The 18,371-nt window shown below is 44.8% G+C and overlaps 1 protein-coding gene across 1 annotated transcript; it reads left to right on the forward strand.

The window, feature by feature from the left end:
- The first annotated feature begins 2,964 nt into the window (after positions 1-2,964).
- On the forward strand, positions 2,965-17,667 carry SLC30A10 (solute carrier family 30 member 10). The gene is given in 5 exon segments (XM_041723074.1): positions 2,965-3,625; positions 3,627-3,706; positions 5,235-5,312; positions 9,858-10,097; positions 12,476-17,667. Coding segments are annotated over 5 exon segments (1,419 nt in total). The 5' UTR covers positions 2,965-3,104; the 3' UTR covers positions 12,976-17,667.
- Positions 17,668-18,371: the final 704 nt, after the last annotated feature.

An 18,371-nucleotide genomic window follows, 5' to 3' on the forward strand; every position in this document is an offset into this window, starting at 1 on the left:
CAAAACAAAAACATAAACGGCTGTTTTTTCGAATTCTTTAAAAAAAAAAGTTTGTTACTTTCTGGGTCAATACCAGTGTAGGAAGAACTTTTAGTGCTATCATCTCTATAAGTTGTAGAGCATCAAGGTCTATGCCAATAATAATAATAAAAAAATGTAAGCTTAAAAAGAATCCTTTCATTTGTTTAGAACAAAAGGATGTTGAAAATGATCAAATAAGTATAATGTGGGGCCGAAGAATGTTAAGTTCTAGAGTTTGATGCCTGGATCAGATCTCCAGATTCTATCCCTTATATATTGTGTGATCTTGGGCAAGTTACTTAAAATCTCTGGGCTCTAGGTTCTTCATGGATAAGACATTGCTAGTTTTATGAGTCATCTGTGCGGATGACAATGAGGTTGTGCCTGTAAAGTGCTCAGCACAGGGTTGGGCAGTCAAAGCCCAACAGACAGAAGCTGTTGAAACCTCATCATCGGGACACCTGGGTGGCTCAGCGGTTGAGCGTCTGCCTTTGGCTCAGGGCCTGAACCCAGAGTCCCAGAGCTGAGTCCCCATCAGGCTCCTATGCATGGAGCCTGCTTCTCCTCCTGTGGAGAGGCCTGTGTCTCTGCCTCTATTTCTGTATCTCTCATGAATAAATAAATAAAATCTTTATAAAAAAAACTTATCATCTACAAGAATGCATAAGAGGCAGTCTACATTTTTGTCAATTAACTTAGATTATATATATTCTCTCTCTATATATAAACTTTATAGGTCTACCTATCTATCTCGTCATGGGTAGCTAGCCAAAGCATTTTTCTTAAGTGCATTTTGTTGATACCTTCAACCTGTCTGGAAGTCAAATAATGAGGCTCTGGGCAGGGCCCCTCACGCTGAACCTTCTAGTTCCATCAGCCACCCTCCTGGGGCAGTGACATAATTCTCGTTATCTGCCTTCTGTTAGGAGGACGACTGGGTAACAGGCACAAGTGATAGATTTCTGCTGACCTTGGGTTTTTCTGTCATTTGTGAATGACAAAGAAATGCAATCAGTAGGGACCTTGTGAGCACTGCCAAGTGGTTTCCACCAGGCCCCCTGTCTTGCTTCGACTGCTTTGCTTGCTGTCCTACGTTTCATGTTGCAGAGGCTTCACAGTTTGAAGACAGGATAAGCCAGAAACTGGGATATCTTTCTCTCCAACAGAGTGTGACAGCTGTAGTTCAACAGTAATTCTGGTACGCATGTGCCCAAGTGCTAATATCAATACTAGCATGCTGATGATAACATGGGGGCCTCCGGACCACTTTGCCCTTCCCGCCTCTTCCTGCCCAGTCTTCCTCCTCCCCTCACACCTTCTTTTCCTTCCTGTCTGTTATTTATTTATTTATTTAATTCATTTTTAAATAAACAACTTGTTGAGTGCTTACTACGTGCCAAGCACTGTTATAATCACTTTACACATATTAACCCATTTAATCCTCACAAACCTATAAGGAGACACTGTTATTATTCCTCTTTTTACAGGAGTGAAAGCCAGACCAGACAATTAAGGAACTTGTCCAAGGCCAAACAGCTTCAAACCTTTCCTCGGCCTATCTGTATCTTTTTGTTTCTTTTAAATGATTTGACTATTTTAATACTCGTTTTCAGAGGCACTTCAGAGGATCAGTTCCCTCAAGTTCTCAATGTAGGGACATTCTCCCGAGATGGGCAGGGAACGCCTATCACGTTCCCTGAGTTTGGATGCTCATCTTGTATACGAAGGGCCCTCAGGTCAAGGGTATTTTAGCATGTTTGTTGGGGTCCCTTAGTCCTCAAAGACAAAAGATTGTCATTTATAAGGCTAAGACAGTGGATGGGGTGAGAATTGGAGTGTGCTACTAACAGATGCATTTGTTTCCAGGCCCAAACCTGGCATGTGTTTCAGGAATGGTTAATGTTTGGGGGTTAGGGACAGGAGAGGGGGACTAGTGATCACAACTTCACAGTCAGATCCTTTTGGGGAATGAGAACAGAATATAAAACAAAAACAAACCAAGAATGAAAACAGCAAGGGCTCTCCCACCGGGGCCTCCCTGAACACCCAACAGCGAACACCCTTCTTCAAGGGCTTCCAGCGCTGGGCCTCTCCCAGCGTCCTGGGGACAGCTCTCTTTCTGGATAACTTTTCCTTGGAACAGAGCCTGTTGTCAACAGGAAAGGCTTTATTTGGAATAAGCCTTCATGGAGGTCAGTGAATTGAACTTTGAGTATCAGGTCATGTGCTGTGAGGGACACATGGGGGGATGAAGAGAATATTCTCTCCAGTGGAAAACGAGACCAGGGCACAGAGGAGGCCCGCCCGGGCTTCTTGGTGGTCAAGCGACTTGGGTCTACCCTTGTGTGTGTGTGTGTGTGGGGGGGGGGGGGGGACTGATTTCTGAGCGCTTGGCGGGGAGTCCAGGCTTGTCAAGGTATGATGTGCGCGCTCTCTCCGCCTGCAGTTCACCTGGGGAGGGAGGCCTGGTGAGTGCAGGCGCTGGGAGGGGTCCGGGGGACAGGGAAGGCTCTGTGCCCTGGGGCGCGGGGGGGGGGGGGGTGACACAGCGATGATGATGATGATGATGATGATGCGCGGGAGGCTTCGGTGGACGGGGATGCCGAGGGAGGGCTCGGCACCCTGAACCCTGCAGCTTGGGCGGGGCTGGCCCGGGGCCCCACCCGGTGGCTGCGGAATCCGCAGGGCGAGCGGCGCCCGGGCACGTAGGCCAGGCTGTCCACGTCCCCCGGGCGAACACGCCCCGCGGCGCTGCAGGGCCTTATCGGGGCCCGGGGAGGGGAGGGGCTGGGGCCGCGGGGGTCGGGGTCGGGGTCGGGGTCGGGGTCGCGGTGGCGGGGGCGCTCCGCTCCGACCCGCCCCCTGCGCCCGCCGCTCGGGGCGGTCCTCGGAGGCCAGACCTCGGCCGGCGGCCACCTGCCGGGCGGGGCCGGGCCCGGGCCGGGCTGCAGGGCCTCGGAGGCGGCCGGGGGGCCTCGGAGGCTGCGGCCGCGGCCCCTCCCTTGGACTCTGGACGCGCGCGGGCCTTATAAGGCGGCGGCCGGGCTCGGCGCGCAGGGGCGCCCCCGCCGGCGGCGCGCGACATGGGCCGCTACTCGGGCAAGACGTGCCGGCTGCTCTTCATGCTCGTGCTCACCGCCGCCTTCTTCGGGGCCGAGCTGGTGTCGGGCTACCTGGGCAACTCCATCGCGCTGCTGTCCGACTCGTTCAGCATGCTGTCGGACCTGCTGTCGCTGTGCGTGGGGCTGGGCGCGGGCCGCGTGGCGCGGCGGCCCGGCGGGGGGCTGGGGGCCACCTACGGCTACGCGCGCGCCGAGGTGCTGGGCGCCCTGGGCAACGCCGTGTTCCTCAGCGCGCTCTGCTTCACCATCGCCGTGGAGGCCGTGCTGCGCCTGGCGCGGCCCGAGCGCATCGACGACCCCGCGCTGGTGCTCGTCGTCGGCGCGCTCGGGCTGGCGGTCAACGTGCTGGGGCTGCTCATCTTCCAGGACTGCGGCGCCTGCCTCGCCTGCTGGGGGCCCCGCCGCCGCCGCCGCCGCTGCCCGCCGCCGGGCCGCCCGGACCCAGACCCGGCCTCGGCCCCGACCCGACCCCCGGCCCGGCCCCGGCCCCGGCCCCGGCCCCGCCCGCCCGCCGGCCGGCAGGAAGCAGGAGCGGGGGGCGACCGTGTTCTCCAACGTAGCAGGTGCCTTTCGGTTGCATCCTCCGGGCCTCTCCGCGCTTCCCTCCTCCCGCCCGGCGCGTGCTCGGCATCCACGCCCTCTTTTTCTTTCTGGCCGTTGCGGCTGCTTCTATTTTGTTTAAAAAAAAAAAAAATCTATGCCTTCTGCAGCTTTATTCTCCGCTGCTAACGTAGCGTCTTCCCCACGGTCTCTTTTGTTTCTCTTGGGTCCTCAGGCCTGACCTCCTTCCTCTTTTTCTTTCTTTCTTTCTTTCTTTCTTTCTTTCTTTCTTTCTTTCTTTCTTTCTTTCTTTCTTTCGTCTTTCTTCTCTTTCTTTCTTCTCTTTCTTCTTTTCTTTCCTTCCTTCCTTTCTCTCTCTCTTTCTTTCTTTCTTTCTTTCTTTCTTTCCCTCCCTCCCTTCCTTCCTTCCTTCCTTCCTTCCTTCCTTCCTTCCTTCCTTCCTTTCTCTTTCTTTCTTTCTTTCTTTCTTTCTTTCTTTCTTTCTTTCTTTTTCTTCCTTCCTTCCTTCCTTCCTTCCTTCCTTCCTTTCTCTTTCTTTCTTTCTTTCTTTCTTTCTTTCTTTCTTTCTTCTTTCTTTCTTTCTTTCTTTCTTTCTTTCTTTCTTTCTTTTTCTTTCCTTCCTTCCTTCCTTCCTTCCTTCCTTCCTTTTTCTTTCTTTCCCTTCCTTCTCCTTTCTTTCCCTTCCTTCTCTCCTTCCTTCCTTCCTCTTCTCTTTCTTTCTTCCTTTCTCTTCCCCCTTCCTTTCTTTCTTCTTCTTCCTTCTTCCTTCCTTCCTTCCTTCCTTCCTTCCTTTCTCTTCCTTCTTTTCTTCTTTCTTTTCCTTCCTTCCATTTTCTTCTTTCTTTCTTTCTTTCTTTCTTTCTTTCTTTCTTTCTTTCTTCTTTCCTTCCTTCCTCTCCTTCTTTCCTTCCTTCCTTTCTCTTTCTTCCTTTTTCTTTGTTTCTTTGTTTCTTTCTCTTTCTTTCTTCTCTTCCTTCCTCTTCTTTCTTCTTTCTTTCTTTTCTTTCTTTCTTTCTTTCTTTCTTTCTTTCTTTCTTTCTTTCTTTCTTTCTTTCTTTCTTTCTTTCTTCTTTCTTTTCTTTTCTTTCTCTTCTTTTCCCCTTCCCCATTATTCTGTCTGCCTTGGAGCATTCATTTTCTCAAAAACCAGTTATTACTGGGCAACAGATAGCAAACCCCCCAACCCTTAGCCCCTCATTGGATGCTGTCTGCACTTTATTTTCTCCCTCCCCCTTTGTGCATCGTTTTGTCCCCCTGGGAGTTAACGGGTTGGGGGATAGGGGTGGGCTCCCACTTTGCTCCTTTTTGTTTGTTTGTTTGTCTTAACTTGGATGGAAGTGTGAATTGAATGTAAAAGTGGCTCACAAGGCTCATGTCAAGGCCCAAATGTACTATTCTGGGCCGTGTGTGTGGAGAGGCAGGGGGTCTGAGGAGCTTAGGAGTTTAAAATAACGGAACTTTTTTTGAGTCCATTGGTTCTTTTTGTTTGTAGAACTTATACACAACACAAGGTTTCTTCTTTGAATGCAGGTGATTCTCTGAACACCCAGAATGAACCAGAAGAGACTATGAAAAAGGAGAAAAAGTCTGAAGCCCTGAATATCAGAGGTAGGGTCGACTTTGGCTCGATTTGAAACCCTTTTCTGTAATACATAATGACTGTGTTGTACCCTTCATTTCTGTTTGCCTTTTAATAACGTGTGTTAGAAAGGAGGCCAGTTGCACGAATAGACTATGACCCTAGCCTCTTGCCTAATCATTGCATTGATTCTGAGTGACACACTAGTTGCTAATGATTTATCCTTGCTCCACTTAGAGCCAGGCCAGTGCTACCTGCTTCAGAGCCTCACAGATCAGTGGCATGCTATTACTTTACTTGGTTTTGTCCACTCCTGGATATTGTTAACGTAAAATGAGGCCTGTCTTAATTGAATGTAATTGTGACATAGGTGAGAAGAGGGTAGGTGGCTGCTATCCAACATGACATTGCTGATTGACTCTCAGGCCTCAGCGTATTTCTGCCAGAAATCTGTGTCTGTGATGGATCTCTTGACTTACCTGAATCCGTATTTCCAGGCCCAAAGGGGAGGGTCTGGTGAGGCACATGAAAGGCACATTACTAGCCTTCTCTCTACCATGCGCTCAAGGTCACCAGCACTGGGCAAAGGTTAGCTCAGGGAGTTCAGAGGTGCATCTCTCACTAGACACCAATATTGTATGCAGCATCTCTTCCAACTTCTTGAGCAGAGGCTTTGCTTCAGATTGACTCCAGAAGGGTCAGTCCCCAATCTCGACTTTGAGGATTTCAAATAAAGATTATGCAACCCTTTACTTTCAGATGATTTGGGGGAAGCCTATATAGGGCTTCAATGGAAACAATATTTTTAAAAAGTAATAATTGGGAGACATTTTCATTTTTGAGAGACTCCTGGCTTTTTCTATAGTGCGATACCTGGAATGGATCTCTAGGGGAAAATCAGAAAAAACCCCAGCAACAATAACAGCCATACACGAGCTTCTAAAAATTTCTACATGAATCACTTTTTAAAAATTGAACAGCAATAGGGGAATTTCTAAAGTGCTTGGTGGTGAATCTTTCTGGAAAGAGACATCTAAAATGAAAAATCTCTACCCTTTATCTTTCTTTGGGTTCAATATAAAAATATGTATATAGTATATGCTATATATAGTGTGTATCAAATACATACTATATATATATTATATATGTATCATAGATTTTCCATAGCATTTTAACTTTTCAGAGCACATTCAGTTAATCATTCATTCTTATGTTGCAGAGAAGGAGAACAGGTAGGTGGAAAGATGGTAAGAGGAATGAAGAGTGGGACAGTACATATCGTGACCCTGTTTGGGAAGTATGTTTTATGGCAAATTTGTATGATCTGGCTAATCTTTAAAGCTGTTGGAGCTCCTAGGTGGAAAAATCTGGGGGGTAAAGCACCTCGCTGTACCTGGCTCAGCCCCGTGGTCCACAGGCACTGACCAGTGTCCACCTCTGGTTTCTGGCAGAGGTGAATAATGCAGTGGCTGAAAGATTGGGATTTGGGCTCAAGATGCCTGGGTTTGGGATCTTGGCTCTGTCATTTAAGACTCTGACTTTGGGCAAGTGTTTGGACTCTCTAAGCCTCCAGCTCACTCTCTCTAAAATAGTATCTACTTCACGGGTGGTTGTTAGATAAAGGATGTGATATGGGAGGAAAAGCAGCTACCCTTTTTAGGGGGTGCATGCTTGTGCCAGGCACCATTCATGAGTGAGTCGCTTAGCATTTGTAAGAATCTCACCGGGTGGGAGCTGTTGTCTCTCAGGTAGTGAGAGGAATTGCTGGGCTCAACCCTGTGCTGCCTCCGCTTCATGCTTCATGCTTCATGCTTCATTCGGTGGCCTTTCCACTTTCAGGCCAAGGGGGAGGCTGGCCTCAGCTTAGGTCCTACGTCCTCATCTCTGAGCCACAATTCAGAGAAGGCCCACAGGGTGTTACAGCTGGAAAGGCCTTAGTGGGAATGGACTCCATCCCCTCGCTTTGCAGGGTGGGAAGGTTTCCTTTGCAAGGAAACAGGGTCCCTAGAGTCCGGTGACTTCCCAAGACACCCAGGCTAGTAGCAGAGGCAGGTCTGGCACCTGCCTTCACATTTCCACCGCTTCCCCGTTTTGGACACTGCCTGTACGCTCCAGGAAAGATGGTTTGTTTCTCCAGTGTAGACAGTCCACTGAGTGGTTACACTTTTGCCATTTAATGGTTGCTTTAGAAAGCATGACTGTCCTCCCCGATCTGCAGGGGAGCAAACGACTGATGGGATTCTCGTGAACAAAAATCATTTCTGGATTTTAATTAGTGTTTCTCTTATTTCAATGGAATAAAACAAATGCCTTCTGAGAAACACAGTCCATCTTCTGCAAAGCACATTGAAAGCACAATCATAAAAAAATATATATATAAAAAAAAGAAAGCACAATCCTTTAAAGATTCTCGTCAATTGTAGTGGTTGGTTTTATTTGATGGGATCAAAAGGGATACATTAAAAAATGTTGCAACAGCATGTCAGAAAGATAATTAACTTTTTGTATTTCAGTATAAGTATAAATAGATACACCACAACCCTGACATCATTTGAAAATAAGTCTCCTTGGACGAGATGCTTCTTTCTGATTGTTTTTTCCAATAACAAAGATCTCTCATCTTTCCATAACCACTTGTTACTGCCCAGAGCTAGTGTTTCTGGTTTACCAACAAACTCAACAACACTGATGGCTTTTCCAAATGCTGGGACACATCAGATTTCAACTTATGTCAAATTGCCGTGTTATAAGCCAGTTTCTGAGTTTTTTAAAGAATCTCAAGACAGGAAGTGAGGCCAGCTGTTAAGATGTCCTGTCATTCATTGTAAAGCTACCTTGGGAACAGTTTGACTAATTGGATGATTGAGTTGCCTGCCAATCCATCTTTGTCTCTCAGGTAATGTTGCCTGACTTATTTTCTGAATCAGAAAGGTGATCAGATCACTTCAGAATCTGCTCAGAGATCTTCACCTCCTCCAGAATAAGGTCCTAACACTGCTGACATTCGCGGGCTTGCTGTGCCAGTGTCAGCACTCCTTTCTAGGCATTTCTGCCCTCTTCTCCTTGGCTGCCCCATCTCCTCCGAGACCTATACTGTCTCTCTCCTACCCCCGCCCCTATTCCCATCCAGTGCACACTTACAGTGAGATGAGAAGTGCTCAGTTCAAGTTCAGCTTCTGCCTTTTACTAAGCTAGGTGACCTTGGACAAGTAACTTAATGTCTCTGAACTTCAGTCTCCTTATGGATCGACTCTCGGGACTTTCTCTTCGTGGCTCAGAACAGGGCCTGGGGAGTAAAAAGCTCTCTCAGGGGTGTGAGCGGAAAGGGGACACAGAATTAGAAAGAATGGAATTGTTTAATGTATTTATTGAATCAGGATCTTATTTTAATACCTAAACACTCAGCCAGAAGGAGATACATTTTACTCCTATATTATTTTGGGGCAAGGTGGCCACAAACCGCATTTAATATGTCCACAGAATGCCATTTTGTCTCCAATGCTACTCAGCTACTCAGAATCCTAAAAAATATTGCCAAGAGGAAGCATTAGCTCCATTAAAGCATTTTCCAGGTGAGACCATTCACTTGTAACCATGAGTGAGCTATTAGAATTTTGGATTATTATTAATTCTACTGAATGGATCTGTGGGATACTTGGAGAGGCAAAATGAATCTTTTTTTTTTTTTTAAGATTTTCTTTATTTATTCATGAGAGACACAGAGACACAGGCAGAGGCAGAAGCAGGCTCCTCACAAGGGAGCCCATTGTGGTCCTAGATCCCGGGACCCCGGGATCACTCCCTGAGCCCAAGGCAGACGCTCAACGGCTGAGCCACCCAGGCGTCCGGGGCACCCGGATCTTCTCTGTTAGGATTGCATATTTTCTGGATCATAATGAAAACTTTTAAGAGTGGTTCCCTGCATTAAGGGCAGCCACAATTTGGGTTATTGTCTCTTTGATTTGAATCTTATTGTGACAAATGGCTCTTTCTTCAGTGGCAGTGCTGCCAGAGGCTCTTCCCGAGGACGTCTTGAACCAGATCCAGTTTGAATGACTCGGGCTAAGGGGGGAGTAGCAGAGGCATGTAGGGAAAGGGGAAACAGATCCAGGAAGAGAGAAGACAAGGAATAATAAGAACCGCTCTTTTGTTATTAGTTCCCTCTCCTCTTCAAAATGCTTAAAACAATTTAAATCGCAGATATTTGTCTCAAAGAATAAGAAACTATTTGCATAGCCTCTTTTCCGGTTTGGTGTCTTCTGATGAGTGGCAGGCGGCAGTGGTGTAGCATTAGGAACCCGCATGGTCCCTCTTCCCATGCGTGTCTGCAGCTCAGAATCTTCCGAGGCTGTTGCAGGTTCTCTGGGTTCTGGGATGGTGGCCTAGGGCTTTGTTTTCTATGAAGTAGTTGACTTTTTTTTTTTTTTTTTCATTTGAATCCATCTTGCTGTCCTAACCAAAAAGAAAACAAATAACAACTGATATATTCTTAGACTTGGGAACCCGGGTCACTGCGTGTTCCCAGCTCCCAAATTTGGATCTGTGCTTTAGTGGCCTTTCTTTCTCCCCGGCAGGTGTACTTTTGCATGTGATGGGCGACGCCCTGGGGTCAGTGGTGGTGGTGATCACGGCCATCATATTTTATGTGCGTCCCCTGCAACCTGAGGACCCATGTAACTGGCAGTGCTACATCGACCCCAGCCTGACTATCATCATGGTTATCATTATTTTGTCATCTGCCTTCCCACTCATCAAGGAGACTGCTGCCATTCTGCTGCAGATGGTCCCCAAAGGAGTTAACATGGAAGAGCTGAGTAAGTCAGATGCTTCTTATCTAGAACCATGCCCGCTTAATGCTCTTCAGGCCAAAGGGCCTGCGCTATTTCAAAGCAGTGTTTGATTTATGTATCCTGAAATACTTTAAATCACCTGGCAAAAGAAACATCTATCGTATGTTTTGTAGCCTAGTAGGATGACTCACAGCTCCAAGAACCAAAGGTCCTTTGCAACCCATGACTGATTCCACTGCAAATTTTTGAGAATATAATGCTTGGGCAGTACCTGTTCCTCGGCTTTTACCTTCATGTCAAAGATTTATTTTAATTCCAATAAGATTACCTTGCCAAGAACTTGATTTTTATTCTCCTTATTCTGAAAACATGAATCATTGATTCGTATTCTAGATCCTGCTTTCTTGTTAATTGATTTTTTTATGGGCATGCAAGTCACCATGTCTAATACCATAAAAAGGACCATGTTTTAAATTCAGATCATTCATGACCTCGTTCAGTAATGAAATCTGTTCCTTTGCTTTGCTCAAACAGAAAATCAAACTCTTACCTTAGTCAGGCGCATCTGTCCCTCCATATTTTGGAGACTTTGCAGAGTTCTAAATGAGAACTATCCAGATGTTGACAAGAAACTGAATGTGCGCCTTTATTTCTAGTGGTTCTAAATGGAGATTATGTTTTTATAGAAAAAAAGCTTTCTTGCATATTTGCTGTTACACTCTATCGTTGCTTCACCAGTGAGCCAGGAACCATGCAGATAGAGCCCAGCCCTCTATGAGGCTCAAAGTTGGAAGACCTTACTTCATGTCAGATCCCTGAAATGAGGTGTGAATGGGTCTTAATATATTGTGTGGCCACAGCTAGGCTTTCCCCTGGGAGGGTGTGATTTATGGTGGTCAGTGTAGGTCGTAGCCCTCCCAGCCCCCTGTTCAGTAGCATGCACTGGGACCAGCTGGTCCAGCCATTGCTAACAGCTGGTGCTTCTCCTACAGTCTTTCCCCCTAGATGTTCTTTTTGCGTTTTGGAGCCTAATCTTTGGCAGCATTGCTTACTTTACGGTCTCAGAGTCAGTTAGGTGTGGCCAGCGCTCTGGCTGCTTTACTGTATAGAGGTAAAGTAATCAGCCTTCATTTCCTGCAGTCTGCCCAGTGCTGCAGGGAGAGGAGGTAGGAGGTGGGGAAGGAGATACCAGGAGCAGATACACAGCATTGTCTCCACCTTCCAGGAACTTGTTTCCCAGTTGAGGGAACAAGATAAACATATCAAAACAATTTGTGATATATAATGGCTTATCTTGCCTTTTAACAAAGTAAGATATATATATATTATATATAAAAATAGATGATAATGGCAGTAGCAACACTTCTCTGGCACTTATTACATGCTAGTAGTGTTCTCAGTGCTTTATTTATATTCACTCATTTAAATCCTGAAAGTAAACCTATGGGGAACTATCATTATTATTCCCGATTTACAGATAAGGAGACTGAGGCACTGCAGGTTAGGTAAAGTACCCAAGACCAGTCTAAACTGGGATTCAAACTCTAGTTGGCTACAGGGTCTTTGCTCATAATCATCATTCAACATCATCTCTCTAAATACATGCTCATTTGAGAAACTATGGAAAATATAGAAGACTTAAATTAAAAAAAGGAAATCTCTCATAATCCTGTCACCCAGAAATTACCACTTTTAATTTTGAATCAATCCATCAGTAAGACAAAGCTTTACCTGTATAAAATGTGTGTGTGTGTGTGTGTGTGTGTGTGTGTATACACTGATGCTTGTTTTAAAAAAAAGAAAAAAATCATGCAGTATATACGGTAAAACTATTTGCTTTTTCACTTAAAGATACCTTCTGTGCCTTTTCTCATATCCTGAAATATGCAACTTACTTGTTAATGGCTGTCATATTCTTTTATATAATTGATTTATCTATTTCCTTATTTCCATTTTTTTTCGTTAATACAAAGAACATTGCCCAAACCATTTTTGTACATGAATCTTTGGGTGTTTCCTTTTAGGTTAACTTCCTAGTACTAGACACGCAGGTGAAAGTTTTCGGGCCTCGTTGCCAAGTTCTCTCCTTTCAAGTTGGCATCCTACTTTATACTCTTGACACACCCTGGGTGTCTGTTCCCTTGTAAACTCAACAACCTTGGAAATTTTGGGGGGTGTTAAAGTTATTTTCTTGGATTGCCCTTTATGGGTTCATGATGGGTGGTATAGGGACTCAGAGAGGAGAAAGAAGAGTATGGAAACATGTCCCCACATCGGTACAGCTCTTTTTCTTCCCGTTGTTGTAAATCCATCGTTGAGAATGCCTTCAGGGACCATGTCCCTCCCATAGAGGTACTTGTTTCCAGTAGCCTTAGCTAATTGTTCGCTCTTCCTTGTTGTAGTGAGTAAACTCTTGGCCGTGCCCGGGATTAGCAGTGTACATGAAGTGCACATCTGGGAACTTACAGGTGGGAAGATCATCGCCACCCTGCACATCAAGTATCAGAAGGACAGGGACTATCAGGACGCCAGTTGGAAAATTCGAGAGATCTTCCACAGTGTGGGAATCCACAACGTGACCATCCAGTTTGAGCAAGTGGACTTGAAGGACCCCGTGGAGCAGAAGGACTTGCTGTTGCTCTGCAGCTCCCCCTGCATCTCCAAGGGCTGTGAGAAGCAGCTGTGCTGCCCCCCCAGGGCCCTGCCTCTGGCCCACGTCAATGGCTGTGCGGAGCACAATGGCTGTCCCCCTCTGGACACGTACCCAAGTGATGGCCTCCGGAGGCGAGAAACAACAGAAGTGGCTATTGAAGTATCGTTGGACAGCTGTCTGAGTGAGCACGGACAAGCCCCCAGCAAAAGTCAGGAGGACCCACATTATGTCAACAGCACGCATTTTTAATCTGGTCTCCGCATACACAGACTGTATAGACGAGGCCTCTGGTTTCTGGAAAGATCTCTGTGGGCTCTAGGCACTGATCAAAATTGCGGTGCGCACGCTCTGTGTTGTTTGGGATGTTAATTGCATGTGTCTGTTAATTCCTCTGTGCCTGAGAACCCCTTTAGGTCGTGCTGGGGGTCTCATGCTGCTCTTCAACAAACTGGCTGTTTTAGTTTGAGCATTTATTTTAAGAAGCAACCTGCACTCGCATACATGTCGGGGACATTGAGGGCTGAGACCCCGTGGTGGTGGACACAGGATTCAAAGTGGTTCTTGTTTTAAAGTGATTGGAACTTGTAGATGACTCTCAGGTGAGCTCATAGCCTAGTACACTGAAAAAGCCTAAAAGCCATGATAGCTTTTTTTTTTCCCCATTCCATTATCAGATCATAAAAGAGGAAAAAGTTGGACAGTCCCATCACTGTGGAAGTTTTTCTTCCATGACTCATTTTCGAATACGTGTAAAATGAATACCCATTAAAGTAGAAAATATTCTCAGAACATTAGAGGAAGTGGAGTTTATTGGGGGAAGACAGGAAGAAAATGCTTTCTGACTACCTCTTCATTTTGTGAGGTGGAGAGAAAACGAGTGTTTACTTTCCGCTGTGAAATGAACTACAGCTATAGGGTGCTTCAAGTGTTTCATGCATAAAATACTTTTTTTTTTCACTTGGAAGTGTGGGAATATTTGCACTTCCTAAAGTATGATGCAATACTAATATTGCAGAACCAGTCCAGTTGGGATCGTTCTCATTTATTGCTCAACAGTTTATTTGTCCAAATTTCCCTTGGGTCTTCTTTTCCATGATCACATTGATATATGTAGCATTTACCAGGAGAAAATGGGTATCCCTAGGAGAGAAGCATATATGGCCCTGAGTATTCATTCCTGCCCCAAAATAAGCTAGATTGACTTTTCTTTTACTAGACATATTTTGAAGTATTTATTATAGTTGCCAACCAGTAACTTGTTGGAGAAGTGTATGTGTAGGGAAAAATGAGAATTAATTTAATTGCTGCCTTTTAATGCATTTTGAGGAGCTTCCAATTTCCTTTACTTCCTTTTCCGACTCTGACCCATGTTACCAATTTCAAATAAATTTATTATAATTTGATTTGGATCCATAATCGACATACTAATGGATTAGTAGTGGAGAACCACCTGTCACATATCGAACAAGTTGTTGAGGCAGCAGAATTTTAATCAGAACAGTCTCAAAATAGGTCTGAGTAATGGGAGATGCCCTCATAGAGCACTAGAGTCTTCCTTGATGGGTTGCAAAATTGATAACGATCATCTCTCAGGCTGCAGGCACTGGGTCCTGTTTAGAATCTAAACAATAGTCAAAAGAAATCCTGGGTTGTTAATGGAAAAAGGACGCACGTTTTGCAGCACTAATACCATTTAAAAAAATGTCTTTGTGTTCACTCTAAGGCTGAAATAAGTAAGCAGCTGTGATCAGTAGGATAGGAATTTTTTTCATTCCTTGAAATTTTAGAATCTGTGTTTAAATTTGCCATGAATTAGGTAAATCCCATTTTTAGTCCTAGGAGTTTATTGGACTAGTCTGTATGGCCAAGTGAGGGGTAAACTATAAGACAGCATTTTTATTTTTATATTTAATACTAAAAGTACAGCACATACTCACAAAAACAAAGCAAAAACAAAAACGGGAGATTCTCTTTGAAGCTCACCCCAGTGATGAGTGAACCAAATTCTAGACAGATGTTGTTTGAGGTGTCTTGACTGGAACCAAAGAAGAAATCTGTCCCTCACTTCAAATTTGAAGGTCTAATATGATTTCACATCATTCTGCTTTTATTAAAAGGGAAAGATAATAAGTTTATAGTGTCTGTGCAGCTGGCTAAAGAAACACACGCTAGTTTGCATCTAGATAATGTTCTTTAAGTTTCTAAAGTTTCTTTTTAGGAAAGGAAATGGCACCAGTATAACTAAATTGACCTCAGAAAAGTTGCTTGATGGACACTAATTCACATAGAGCTAATGTGAAATAATCCCTTTTGAAGACAGTTTGAGTACGTTTAAAGTGTTCCAACAAGCTAATTAAGTGCAATATTTTTCTGTGGGGTTAGGTGGTTTCCTTTGTCCTCTTTGGTGCTGTGATGCCTGCGGTATGGTATTTTTACTTTTTTTTTTTTAAGATTTTATTTATTTATTCATGAGAGACATACAGAGAGAGAGAGAGAGAGAGAGAGAGAGAGAGAGAGAGAGGCAGAGGGAGAAGCAGGCTCCCTGCCGGGAGCCTGATGTGGGACCTGATCCCAGGACCCCAGGATCTTGCCCTGAGTCCAAGGTAGATGCTCAACTGCTGAGCCACCCATGCATCCCTTTACTTGGGTTTTGCTCTCCTTTTAGTTGTCCTGCATTTTAATTCTCCCAAGGAAAAGCAGACTTTTCTTTCCCTCTTTGAGTCAGCCTTACCTGGTGGCAGTAGGCCTGATGAACAGTGGCTTTACCAACACTGATTTCCTGTCTTTTTTTAAGGAAATGAAAATAACTTTTTAAAAGTCGAGGGCAACCTCTGTGTGTCGGGTCGGGACCAGCCATCCTGAGCCCTAACCTGGAGGACACAGAGGATGGCCCTTGCTGCTGCCCTCTGTCCTCCTATCTCGATAGAGTCCTTTCCACATTATTTCAGCACAGGCTCTGGGAAGCACTGTGTCTGCTTTTATCTTCCAAATATCAACTTTGGTTGTGAAAATAGAGATTAGGGGTTTTTTTTCATGACATTTGGCCCATGTCTCAGGGGCCAAAATGTCCCATGATATTTGGGACAATATATATATTGTCCCTCTAATTTTTGCTAAAGTATCAATAAAATAGGGAGACATTGTTTGAGGAAGAATTAAAAATATTCTCTGTATTGGTTACTTTTTTTTCTTTTTTGCCACCAGCTGGCCAAACCCTAGTGGGGGTAAATCAGGAACTCCAAAGTTCAGTAGGATAGAGTGCTTTCAAGATTAAAGAAATCACTGAGGTGGATTTGGGATTATAATAAGGCAGCTGCCCTGTAAGTAGTAAGAGTCTTTGTTATGCTTTCTCAGCATTATTGACATTTTCAACTGGATTAATTCCTTGTTGTGTGAGGCCGTCCTGTGCATTGTAGGATGTTTGGCAGGATCCCTGGCCTCTGCTCACTTAGATGCACACTCATGAGTTGTGACAACCAAAAATGTCCCCAGACATTGCCACCGGTCCTCTGAGGGCAAATTGGCCTCTAGTTCTGAGCCACTGACTTATCCTGAGTAGTTGAGAATTATTGTTGGTAAAAGTCCCTCCAGAGCCCGGTAATCATTTTAATAGAATTAGTTCTGCACAATTCACTCTTCAAAAAATATTTTTAAAGCAGAGATCAAACCGTTAATCAAAATGACAGTCATCTCTACTTAGGAACTTTGGACATTTAAAGAAATGATATAATTTTGTGGGGGCAGCAAAGGCTTTACAAATCTGATTATGCAGATGAGTCAGTATAACAGCGAATGAGATGAAAAGCATTTGCTCTCACTGTCATGTCGTGACCCCTTCACTCACGAATGTCCTCGGTCTGATGAATTCACTAAAAAATGAGAGCAAAAGATTCCAGGAGGATTGATTCCTGGGGCTCAAGTATTTAATTCTCCACCAGTTTTAAACATGATGGTGTTTCTTCTATTGGTTCCAGACAAGCCCCTCATCTTGGTGCCAATCATAAGTTCAGATGCTAAAACGAAATCTGGAATTGTCTGTAGTTACCTTAACCCTTTGCCAAATCGTATCCTGTTTTTTTTCCAGGAGGTCGAGACTTTTCTCCCTTTTTTTTTTTTTCCATTTCTCGCTTTTAAATGTATCTTTACACTCTTACAATTGAAGACTGCAGAAAAGGACTGTGTTAGAAAAAAAAAATGAGGAAACGTGACCTGATTTAGGTTTTGAATTTAGACTGAATCATGAATATGCCTTTTCTATAGCTCTGCTGTTCACCTGCTAAGTTGTTACCTGTCTGTACTTCTGAGTGTGTTTGCACATGAGTCGTCGTGGGTAGGAATGAAAGTATTGCATCAAGAAACTAAGCTGCTCCAATGGAAATTGCCTCGGACCCCAATCCTCACCGTAATCTAAATGTTAGGAATTTGGAGGTTAGCTAATGCGATGTGTCATGTTCAGAAGCTTCTCTTTTCAAGTGTTTTATTCTGGACCTTTTTGTTTAAGTGGAACTTTCTTGAACATTGCTGGATGGATCAACTGTCTCCTCTTGGTACAAAGCCAGGCCAGAGACGATGAACCTGTTGTGAATTCTGGTGGGAATAATCCAGGGAGGACGATGATTTCTGGAGGGTGAGCCCTTCCTTCCAGGAGGTCTGAAGTTATGTTACAGTATTAGGATGGAGTTCTGTTGCTTCAAGTCTTCCTCCCATCCTCACAGGCGATTTTGCCAAAGTTTAATTGTCACATTTGTGGGAACTACTAAAACTTTAAGATACAAAGTTTAAATAACTCATTACTAATTGCATGTGAAATGCCCCAGTAATGTGTGCACATTTGTAACAGTGAAAGTTGTTCAATGGTGCTGTAAAATAAAAAAAATAAAAAAAAACACCACACACACATCACATGACTGAGGTGTTTGTGGAAATCAGATGGATACGAGAGAGAGTTGAACTCATTTTGTCTTTGTCTCGTACTCTAGTCATTTTATTACTCAGTAATGCTTCAGATCGGTTTTCCACTGATGTGGGACTTGTCTCCATCTCTGTTTTGCTCCCGTCTTCTCTGTGCCCCTCTGCCACTCTTCCCCACCTGCAGTGTCACAAGCCCATCTTGGCACAAATGTCCCAAACTGACCCAGCTGACAACTTACTGTAGCCTGGACTGACCTGGGTTTCTAGTGGGGCTCGTGTGGCCCAGGGCTGCCCAAGCGGGTTTGTGCAGAAGGGGAGCTCCTGGCATTTAGGGAATGGTGGAGAGGCTAGGCTTATTTTGGAGAAGTCCTATAGAGTTTAAGGGGATCACAGTCTTCAGTTATTCCAACTGTTTTTAACCGAATCAACCAATCAACTGATAACCAGCATACTAGAAACATAGTTTCTAGACATACATACTTACTAGAAACTATGCAAGTGGTTCTGGCCTCCAGGAAGCTAATAGCCTGCCCTGGAAGCTAAGTAAGGCAGTCCAGCTCTGTGGGAGTTTAAGGAGGCCCACTCTCAGCTTGGGGGTAGGGGTGGAGATCTTGTGCTGAATGGGTCTGGGGGCTCAGAAGCACACCTCCCAAGCCCTGGGCAGCATCAGGACAAGAACAGAGCTTCACATTTCATGACTGTCCCCTTCTGTCAGCAATGAGTCTGCAGGATGG

Source organism: Vulpes lagopus, chromosome 11, assembly GCF_018345385.1.
Source record: "Vulpes lagopus strain Blue_001 chromosome 11, ASM1834538v1, whole genome shotgun sequence".
NCBI classification, from domain to species: domain Eukaryota; kingdom Metazoa; phylum Chordata; class Mammalia; order Carnivora; family Canidae; genus Vulpes; species Vulpes lagopus.